The sequence below is a fragment of the Perna viridis genome, chromosome 8 (genome assembly GCF_037379345.1).
Source record: "Perna viridis isolate PV_CMFRI_1.1 ecotype Kerala chromosome 8, ASM3737934v1, whole genome shotgun sequence".
Lineage (NCBI taxonomy): Eukaryota > Metazoa > Mollusca > Bivalvia > Mytilida > Mytilidae > Perna > Perna viridis.
In genome coordinates, this window is record NC_142452.1 from 14498603 (window position 1) to 14510154 (window position 11552).

The following is an 11552-nucleotide window of genomic DNA, read 5'->3' on the forward strand; positions in this document are numbered from 1 at the left end:
TGAATAAACCCGGCAATGTAAAATAGGTCATGCATCTCGGGAAAAGAAATTGTGTGTACGTTTCATATGACGAAATAATTGCGTTTGTCGATGCTCTTAGTTTTAAAGGTAAAACGCTTCGAGTTCATCTAAACCAACACGGATGGGTACTCCTAAATGTTATGAAAGATTACTCATTCTACTAGACAAAATTAAAATATAAACTAAATGCACGGACGAGTCGTTACATCCTTTGATATGCTATACGAATCAAATTTAATCATTTTACAATTAAAACAGAAACAAAATTAGAGACATTTTAAACAAATTTATTACAGTATATACTATTGTTTTACAATAGCAAACGTCGATAAAAAAAAGATAAACAAAATGTAGACTCACCCACCACAAACATTTTTAAAAATTTCTTGTGATGATGGAATTGTATAACACTAAGCTTGACCATCACATTACAATTGTGAATTAGTCAGTTGTTGAAGCATCTGAACACTTTGTGGTGTCATTGTGATATTTGTAAAGCTGCTTACGTCATCTAGTTGTCTTTAATTTGTTTTGTCTTATTGAAATTACAGGGTGAACAACACAGGCGTCCTTCCACGGTAGATATAAGGTATCACTGCGAGTTTGAATTAGCACCTATGAAATTTCGATAATACTTAAAGATCATTCCTTCCGAAGTGTGAAACGAAATCTCATTTTTGTCGCCGGTGCAACAGAAACACCATAGTCAAGTTCTAATTTGTCGCCAACATACTCTATACTATACTTTTGAAGAATCTGAAATAACACATTGAACGTTATTTGTGTAGCATTTAATCGTTTTTATATAACACACTTCCTTGGACGTGTTTTATTTTAGACATCATATTAAAGAAATTCATTTTTGGCAATTTTTGTTCTCTTATTTAACAATTGTATTTTAATATCTGCTTACACAAAATGGCATATAATTTGGAATTTACCTTAATAACAGCAAGAAATGTTTCTTGTTCAGCAAATCGTCGCCCCAAACAAGATCTCGGACCAACACCAAAAGGGGTAGAGGCATATGGATGGATATGTTTCCTTTCAGAACCTTCTCGTAACCATCTTTCCGGTTTAAATGATTCAGGATCAGTGAAATACCTTTCATCCTTCATCGCAACGGACCAATGTAGAGCAATTGAAGTCTGAAACGACAACAGTTTCGATGGGAAAAAATGAGAGAGGAAAACTTAATCTTCTATTGTTATAATAACATACAACATGATTTCTGTAAGTGCCGAGATTTCTTTTCCAAAATATATTCCCGTCACAATTTTGCAGACAGTATTCCTTTGCAAAAATACGTTTGAAAAATTATTTTCTTTTTCATCTAAACAATAATTGACATTAGGTAAAAACAACAAATATCGCTATATTCACAATGAATTGTAAAATTTACTTACACCTGCTGGAATTCTATAACCATGGAGTTGAATGTCTTGGCTGAGTGTTCGAACAGTTCCAATAGCAACTGGGTATAACCTAAATTTATAAACGGTAAAAACAGCATAAAAAGTATCCTGTGTACTGAGTTTGTGGTTATAAATGAATTTCATGCAGAATAACAATAAATGATTAGAGAGATTTTCTATAACAAACTATGAAATTTTTAACGATTACCAAATTTATTAATATTCTTAGAAACCGCAATAAAACTCAATAACTAGACGTATCGACGATGATGAAAAGTATTACAAACCAGCAATAGAGTCTGTTCTTTGTAATAAGGAAACTGTTAAATTTTACTGACGTCTTTGACGGCAATATGCAACTTCAAGCATGATTACATTTATCTTGTTCCTATTGAGAACAGAGAACGGTGATTCGAATTTACCGAATTTACAAATAATTCCTGAGTTAAGATATAATATAAGATCAAGGTTTATATATGAATTACCTATGAACCTCTTTGTCTACGTCTTTTAGGTAGGACATATGCTGAATGTCGTGGTACGTAACTTCACCACTACCGCATATTGTTTTTATTTCATAGTATAATTTTTCTTGGACGTCAGAGTTTTGTGAGAGTAAATACAACACGTAAGCAATATGATGGCTTGTCTGAAAAGGTGAAAAACAAAAACTATATAATTATTTATTACTTTATTACCGTGTGGTTCATTACACTGAGGTTTTTTTTTTCTTTCTTTTTTTGTAACTTTTTACTCATCTTATTTTTAGAAGTAGAATGTGATCGTCTGCTTTAGGCGATTTTTTGTTTCATCATACGTATCATTTGGGTTATTTTACGTTCTGTGTGTTTGTTTTTCCTGTCTGTGGCCATTGTCCCTAGAATGCGTTCTTTTGAATTTTGCTAGAATCTGGGTTCTCGTCATTACTCATTGAGTACAATTAAATGGTAATTGTACATTTAAAACAAATAGATCGAAGTCCTTCTAATGATATCAATATCAATTTTTATCTGACTGTATATCTTTAAATAAAAAATAAAAAAAAAAAAAAAAAGAAGAACACTACATATTTAAAATTGTAACAACAGAAGTGTCATAGGATAATTGTGTTGGTTTTACAAAAAAAAATTTTCAAGAAAATTGAAACGGTATTTTTCCAAATCTTGATGAAATAAATATTTTAATAGTTGTGCTTGCATTCATGTGTGGATAATATTCTAGACGTACCGTATCAACACCTACAAAGACGAGTTCACTAATTACACGAAGGACTTGCTCATCTGATAAAGATGATTTACTTAGAAGGTATGGTATCATATCCATACCTCCAGTCTCTCTTCCTTCTGCTATTGATGTTTCTATCCTTTCTAATGCTTCGGAAGAGTATTTCATAGCAATTCTGTAACGACACTTTTTACATATAATAGACGCAATCAGAATAACTCATTGATACTAGTAGTTACGATGATAATATAAAATTTTATCTGAACCCTTCTTGTCAGTGTTTGTTCACATTTCCCATGCTATATATTATTTTGTCGAGTTCCGTCTCACTTAAAACTCTGTATTGTATAAAAGCTTTGCCAATATTCTAGGGTTCCCTAATATCATTTTCATTTGTGTTGTGATGCCTTATAATTTCACTAGTAATTGTGATTGGGAATAACAAAAATATCTAAATAATTCATTGCTATAAGTATGCTCTTATTACTAATATCAGTAATGTAGTGCCATTATAAAGAACCGATGGTTCACTAGTTACATTTTAGCCATTTGTTTTTTGATTTAGTTTTATTATTATTATTATTATAGTGAAAACACTCACTCTTTAATGAAGCTTTGGGCTTTAACAAACTGCTTGAAAGATTCTGTTTCGAACAACCGATAAATAGGAGGTTGTTTAAACTCATTATGTGATGTCGTCATAATCGTAGCAACAGAATCAAAAAATGATTTGGACTCAATACTTTCATCCTCGTCGAAAAGAAGATTAAAACGCTTGTTAAAGCATATCACACCAACACCTGCAATATAAAAAAAGTTAAATACAATAACTTTCTAAGTTATATGATTGATTATATGCAGTTAACCAAACTATGAAAAACGTCTTATCAACAAAAAAGAATGTAAGCCACAACAACAACAAAGCGGGAGTGAAGACAGACTAATCTTCTAGCTTCAATAGTTATAGATTCACATTTTTTCAATTTCATTTAAAATATTCGTCAAAGTTATTTTTTTAACTTCTCTTAAATGTCTGAATCAAGGATTCATTTTTATCTTTTTTTTCTCATAGTTATTTCTTTACTATTATTGACACTTTGAACATTGCGTGTATCTGTACTTAAACGTTTTCCCCAAATGAGAACTCTTATTCAGTTTTATTGTTTCATACTTTCTGCTGCAAATTTACTCAGATCAGGCCGGAGATCATCAACAATGCCATCACTGTCCTGAAGGTGATGAATTTTTGTCACAAGGTCATCAGCAATTCCAGAATGCTCGTCAAAATAGCAGGCAACAGACTTAGGTTGCATCATAACTTGTTGGAAAGTTCGACGCATTTCACGCCATTCTTCATGGCTGCTGCAATAGTGAATTTCATATGATGAAATGTAAGTAGATTTCATTGTGTAAGTCGACTCCCTCAAGGGAAGTTAGTTTTAGAGACCTTGAAGTACAAAATTACTAATAATATAAATGTTTCAAATTTCGGTATGCTGTACGCATGTTTGAAGAAGTTTTCATCAGCAGCAATAGAGGCCCAAATTTAGTTAAGGAATAAAAAATCAGTACCTAAAACAAAAGTGATCAAAACATGAACCTAAATCCGGCACTTTTGAGTTCTAAAGAGGTAATAATGCAAGTTTAATACAAGAATGTTGCGTCGTTATTTTCTTTCTTGCACTGTAATGATCAATTTGCCAATGAGTGGCGTTTGTGTTATATCTGTAAATGGCATTTTCCTTCCGAATTGCAAAAATCAAAACCAACAAAGGCACAGTAATAACAAATAAACAGGAGGTCACATGATAAATTTCGGGCGTTGATGTTTTGTCATTTTTTTTTTAAATTGTTCCATTCTTGATTCGTTTATATTTAATGTTAGTATTATTTATATAATGTTCATTTGTTAATCTAGGTAAAGGTTGTATATTTTAGAAATAGTGACTCAAATTGACCTTAAAAGAATGTCCCCTGTCAAAATAACTAACCTTCCAGCAGTGAAGATGTTAATTGTTTTTATCAATTGCGCCCAAAATACATGAACAAGGGACACGAATGATCAAGAATCAATAAACGCACCCCTTCCTCGTTTCCCTTTTAACATAAAAATACATATGAGATAAAATATTAGGTTTATTCCCTACTTGCGGACCTCGGGATACAGCCATATTTTATCCTGTTTTTGCAGAGTTACCTCCCGTAAGAGCAGGTATAATTTCGATCGATGTTCGGATTCGGGTGCAGAAAAAAGAGGTAACTCGAATGAAAATGAAATCCCCAGCAGACAAACACAACGGTGTTTCTAAAATTTACAGGGTGTTTCATAATTTCCATTTGTATCCCGGGTAAAGAAAATTTATTGAAAGGTCAGTAGAGCGAGAAATTCCCTTTTGACTTTCGAGATTTTCTAAAGTATCGTCGATATCGGATGGAAAACCTTACGTGCTCCGAATAGACACCTGCTCCAAAGGGAGATAAATGTTGACAAAATGTTGGTCCGCAAGTCGGGAATAAACTGGTTGCATCTAATACGGTTGAATTTTTAAAAAAAAATCACAATAAAAATATATTTTCAGTAATCATGATATCAAGAGAATTATTAAACACACAAACATAAAACAAGATAGAAATGTGGTTTTATTTTTCTTTTTAAATAGATTTTAAGCAATACTTTACTTTTAAAGATAACTTTTAAAATAACATTCATAATAAGGAAGTAATAGATATAAGTCGTAAATGTATTTAACATACAACAGAAATATATGATTGAAAGAAAACCGTACAAAAACCTTTAAAAATGATAAAATGAAATACTAGTTATTAAAACCATCCTTATATTACAAGGGGTCTTGAATTTTTGTAAAGGTTTATGAATCGGATAATTAAGGAGATAAATATAAACTGAAATACAAAGGAGTAAAACAAAATATCATACTAATATTTTTGCTTATTTGTAGGTCATTGATGTTGTGATGACTTCCAAACAAAAAAGTGTAAAAAGCAGCGACACGCCTTAGTTACTTATGTAAACACTAACCTTGTCAGAACACCCTGTACATCGTTATTGTGTTTTTTGTTATAATATCCAAGAGTAAGAAACGCATCTCGCATTGGATATTTTCCGTCCGCTCGTAAAACAGTTTCAAAATCATCTGGGTCAAACACGTTAACTATGACGAAGCTCAGTATATTTTCCTTGTAAATGGGTCCATACCTTTCTTTACACAATTTACGAACTTGTGGTGAAGATTTTCCGTAAAATGCTCCTGTATAAATATAAGATTTATTTCAATAAGTACATGCCTATATGAGAAAATACTTTTTTGGGTCAATTTTCTTCACTTATGCTATCGAATAGGTATATCCACAAGCTATTCTGGACGACACGGGCTAGTTTAAATAGCATACGTTTTGCAAATATCGAAATAAATCTAGGGGAATTTATACAAATTGATATAAACTTTTAACTTACCAAAAGGTAGATAATTGACAAGTGATCCCAGGATAGGAATAGACGGTGGACTCGGGATGTCATCGAATGAATTAGCTTTGGTTTCCTCAGCAAAAACAGTGGTTGCAAGAGCAGCTGTATTTCTGTATGGATTCACTTGACTTTTTAATTCTGATGAAAGCAATCGACGAATCGTTGACGATGACATAGCCTCAGTTAATCTTTAGTTGGTGTGGCAACTGAATGATGAATGGCTAAATGTCATTTTTTTCTAATTTTATATGAATACTTTGACAGTGTAAAAATTAGAGATATTTACCACATACTCTCTCAAGAGCCGCAGAAGATAGTTCAACCGGATATTGCTATACATCTTAACTGCACTGTTTTTATATGTAGTATTGAAAATAAAATACGATTTAAGCACTGACTGCAAATTTTTTATCTAAATTTATTTTTGTATCATTTTTTTTTTGGTACAAAAATAAGAGTTTAAGATTTTCACCTTAATGCTGTCTTACCTGTAACACTGTATCCCTGAATTTTAAAGTGATTAGAGAAAATACTTTATGAGATACATATCAAATAAATTGTAAATAAAAAAAAGATAAAATACATACGATAAAAAATGTTTCTATTAAGTTCTATTAAGATATTGAAACTTTCATAAAAAGATAGAAAAACATTAACGTAACTTTACTTAATTTAGGTAACTCCATTTATTTCCATATTTACTTAAACGATAAAGATTATTTTTCTAAAAACACTTATTGCGGTAGTTGATATTAACACTTATTATTAATGAATAGTTTTAAAACGCAGCAAGAAGTATACAATAATGAACACACGTGATCAATGATAAAGTCGACTTACGGTATAAGGCTAACAGACTTTGATTGTTATACACAATAAATACCTTTATATATACCTATCATATGGTGAAAATACTTCTATGGAACGTATAACATTTTTTATTATCCACGCAATAGGAATTAGACGATAGTTCGGTGGGAGGAGTCAAATAATTGGAAATATTCATTTGTTGGTTTATCTTTAATTTCAGTAGGAGTAGGAACTCTGGAAATTCTGCTTTCCGACAACGATGAGTATTTTTAACAGAAAATGAAAATTGTTTTTCGATTGTTTTATTGCTATTTTTGTAGAAGTTCAGAATTTGTAATTTATTTTACAACTTGTAAAAGTGTTCTGCATAAAATAAATGTATATTGTTTACTTCAATGAAAAGTGGTTGATGTACCGCAGATTATTTTCAATGTTGATTATTAATTATTCATATATTTTATGAGACTAAAGATCAGGATACAGATGTTTTTTACTGTAATATTCATGTACAATTAAAAATGAGCAAACGTTTGGTATGAGTTCGATTTCAACTTAAATAACTAACAAAAATGTCCGATACTTATAAATAAAAAGTCGTTATACATCGAAAATCAACAAATATTGCCAGTAAGAAAATATGATATGTGTGTATTTTTAGTTCTTAATATCTAAATAATCTATACGAACACTTTAATATATTCAATGCCAAATATATGTCATTTTTGCACTTTAAGCACCCAGTATTAAACCATCAGAATGACGCTCTACTTTTAATATCAAGTAGTGGATATACATCTGGGACAGCAGTGCTAAAAGTGTCGACTTCAATTACACAAATTGATATTTTGGACTCAGCCATATACAATGCACTTTTTAAACTTTTAGGTGTATTCCACAATGACATTTTCGCACTGAATTTTGAAAACAGCATACGCTATTTATATCTTCAACAAATATTGAAGCGTGAATAATAGGACATCAGATACAAAGGAACATCAAAATCCATGGAAACAGGAAACAAAGTACAGAAAATACAATCTCATTTAAAACTAATGACAAATAAAGAAAACAATACATCACACAAAAACACTTAAGCACTAGCAACATGAACTCTTACCAAATAAAAACGGGAGAGATATCAGGTGCACCGGAAGAGTACACAATGTGTAACAATTTATTTTATGTAGTACTCTTTATTTATTTAGGACAGAATTTGATTCATGCATGAAGAAAAACATTTTAATTGACTTTTTATTCAGCAATAGCTACAGACCACATACGCAGTGTAAGTTTGTCATCAGGTGTTTCACTTTTTAAAATATTAATTATCTAGACTGTACATGACATTGACATTCGTATGAGTCAACGTTCTTCATTTGATTCGTTTAAAAGAGAGATAAACGCATGGTTTTCTACAAAATATAGATCATTATAATTGTGTAAAAATATGGCGTATGTAGATAGAAAAGGCAGTCTTCTTCGATGTTTATTTTCTGCACCTGGAATCCATGCTACCATTTTCAATGTCTACATTTTATTGGATTCTAAAGTCAATGAAGATCAGAAAAATCAATACAAATCAAATCGTAAAAGCGAACAGCAAATTCATGTAGACACCACCAAATAAGATATACAAATTGGAGTTGTTACCGCTTTGCTTATGATTATTTTGTTTTGATTGCATAAAGCACCTTATACAAATAAATAATACGATTGGCGATATCTGACAAGTGAACCATTCACAAATAAGCAAAGTACCTGATGCAAATAAATAATACGATTGGCGATATCTGACAAGTGAACTATTCCCAAAGCACCTGCATCATCTAAATAGTTTTGGGCAATCATCAAGAAGTTCTCGACTAAAAATGTGTATAGATATGAAAAGTCCATGTAATATGACACAAGTTATGACCTTCACTTGTAATGGCTAAGTCATGAGTTATCTTCTTTTAAGATTTCTAAGAAATGAATCTGATACAAGGCTTCTACATAATAGTTGCTTTGTTGTATATAAAACGTTTTATGAGAAACATTTGAAGGCTACAATCAAACACAATCTCTATGACAGAAATTGAAATGTAAGAACTTGACAATACTTTTTATTAATAAAATATTTTTAATAAAACATAAATGATATATTTCAGAAATCAAGTATATCATCTGATACACTATACTTTTACACAAGAACAACTTTTAACAGAAAAAAAACAGTTTTCAATAGTATAAACACCGAAGGAATCCACATACACAATGTAACAAAGGATAGTCTCAAAATAAAAGGTACATTCAAAAATAGATGTTGTTACTATATTTGGGTATGTCATGTTTGTGTATATAACTTGATAGGTAAACATAAAGTTAAAAAAAGGTAACCCTGTAGCTATGATATACCTCTTGTATGAAAGGTCAACCAACATATGAAATGCAGCTATCTTATACAGTCATCTGTGAATAAAGATGTTATTAATGTATACTCGGACGTTAAAATAGTAAATATTAGGCTATTAGTATTCTAGCGTTAACTAATAAGTACAAATGGTCATTTAGACCAATAGATAGTACTAAACAGTCGGTTAATCAGGAAAGTACATAATTTTAGTTTTCAAAATTAAAAACAATACTAATACCAATTAAAATATCACAGAAGAGTTAAATGAAGCATTGTAATTCCTGAAAAAAAGTTCTTTAGGATACTGTTTGAATCATTTCATATAGAACTGTAGCAGGCTTTTCCCGTTTTTTTTGTTTTTTTGTTTTTTGTTTTTTTGTTTTTTTTGTTTTTTTTTTTTTTTTTGTTTGGTTTTTTTTCATTTGTTTTAAAAAAACTATAAAATTAAAAAAAATGAAAGATTAGATACTTTCACGATTATCTTTCAATAACATTTTGATTTCTTTCTTATTTTCAGTCCAACCTCCGATATTCAATCAAATGAGAAACTTAAAGGCTCCTCGCTGAAGGATTAATAATACATATAATTGACATTACTATTCTGCAGATTACGATTAATTCAGCACCCAAATGTTGAGATGTTTATTTCGCTTTCAACTCAAATATTGCATCTGCTTTTGTTCGAACTGATTATACGCGATCTTTTCATGTATATCCTTCTTTCATCTGCAATATTTTATACTGTCAAAACTGTATGTAAAAAGAATTATTGTAACAACAATGAAGGAATCGAAAAAACAAGCCCCGAACACCTGCAATCAGCCATATATATAAATATATATAAATTTATACATATCCGTAGAATAGTAGGTGTAAACCTTTCAGTATCTTAGAAAAATATGTTTTCTTTTTTGTTTGTTTGTTTGTTTTTTGTTTGCTTGTTTTCTTTTGTTCATTTTGTTCTTTTTCGTGGTGAGAAAGTGAGAAAGCAAACTTATCTTCAAACATATAATGATTGAGAAACATTTTTCTTACGGTCCTCTCTCCTACACAGAGTTCACGCACTTAGTAACGTTCTAAAACAAAATTGTTGGATGTCATCCTTTTCAATTAACAATAGACCGAAAAGTTATGGTTACTTGTGATCTTGTCAGTATAATTAATTTGAAAGTGAGGTCACAAATACACTGGACAGTTGTGTAACTCGTCTATATTCCAGAACTTACGTACCTGGTCCAGAAATACTATATATTGAACCTTAAGACACTTTATTTTGCAGACATTTAACATTCAGAGCTGGTGACCTTCGGAGTTATCGTCTAAATGATTGATGTATTATCTGAAAGAGATTATCTACCTAGTAAATATAATCATATTACATATGTAAACATTGTAAATATTACGGTCAACCGCCTTGTCATGTAAATAGTGCTAGTGTACCAGTATGTTTTTGGGTCTAAGGACATTGTATTGAATTCGTTCACCACGTCGTATTTGAAATGAATTATAGAACTAAATCATCAAGGCGTTTGGAGTACGAGAGTTCGTCAAATTGCCATTGCATGCAGTAACTAGTCGTCTGAATTATATATAATAAATCTTAATATTTACCTTGCACATTCGTGAAGTTTAATTGAACTTGATGTGTACTTGAAGAACAGTTTAAGAATATCATTGATCATAAACGGCGCATTTGAGGTTTTATGCAAAGGTAATATCAAAGTGAAGTCTGACATCAATCTTTTGCTAAAAAAAAAGGAACAACGCAAAAAAAAAAAAAAAAAGATTTCGTCTAAACTATATGCGAAGTCTCTTAATAACAAGAAAAACAGTCAGTTGAATGGTTATGCATTAGATATATTGATATGAAGTTGAACGTAATGAAAGAAGATGCAAAAACGAACACCGAAGGTAGAAACAATAGGAAATCCTTATCCAAAACAAAGCATGCTTTATTAATATTTGTGGTATGTCGGAGGGTCGTATAAATTTAAAGGCTGAAAGTGATTGGCAGTAAATGATCACAGATTAATTGCCAAAATATAGAAATGTTATTATATTCAATGTACAAACAATTCAAGTCAATTCATTCAAGTGTCAAGTCAATGTAAATTACTAGGTAATGGCAATAAGAATAAGTCAATGTAACATACAATACGTTTTGTGATACACAAGTGCTCGTAATTTGACTTTTCCATTGAAT

General features: G+C 30.7%; 1 protein-coding gene and 1 long non-coding RNA gene across 5 annotated transcripts; one reads left to right on the top strand and one right to left on the bottom strand.

Moving 5' to 3' along the window:
* Positions 1-292: 292 nt before the first annotated feature.
* Positions 293-7035, bottom strand: LOC148609452 (cytochrome P450 10-like). Of its 4 annotated transcripts, none has more exons than XM_088540570.1 (11): positions 6988-7035; positions 6136-6353; positions 5701-5929; positions 5123-5188; positions 3832-4022; positions 3262-3460; positions 2664-2835; positions 1922-2085; positions 1428-1506; positions 963-1169; positions 293-777 (listed from the first exon to the last, which is right to left on the bottom strand). In XM_088540570.1, exons 2-11 carry the CDS (start codon positions 6320-6322, stop codon positions 664-666), a joined length of 1608 nt encoding a protein of 535 aa, XP_088396696.1. In that variant the 5' UTR covers positions 6323-6353; positions 6988-7035; the 3' UTR covers positions 293-663. The 4 variants fall into 4 exon arrangements, with proteins under 4 accessions (XP_088396696.1, XP_088396698.1, XP_088396697.1 ...); XM_088540572.1 differs by lacking the exon at positions 6988-7035 and adding an exon at positions 6815-6902; XM_088540571.1 differs by lacking the exon at positions 6988-7035 and adding an exon at positions 6636-6759.
* LOC148609453 (uncharacterized) lies at positions 6992-11037 on the top strand. Its single transcript, XR_015914444.1, has 3 exons — positions 6992-8242; positions 9105-9240; positions 9867-11037. It is a non-coding gene; the product is annotated as an uncharacterized LOC148609453 (long non-coding RNA).
* The last annotated feature ends 515 nt before the right edge of the window (positions 11038-11552 follow it).

Coding starts and splice junctions, on each gene's coding strand:
- LOC148609452 (XM_088540570.1), bottom strand. CDS start 6,322: ATGTCATCGTCAACGATTCGTCGATTGCTTTCATCAGAATTAAAAAGT. Junction 4,023..5,122: donor TTTATCTCCCTTTGGAGCAG/GTGTCTATTCGG, acceptor TCACTATTGCAG/CAGCCATGAAGAATGGCGTG. Junction 1,507..1,921: donor GTAGACAAAGAGGTTCATAG/GTAATTCATATA, acceptor TTATAAATTTAG/GTTATACCCAGTTGCTATTG.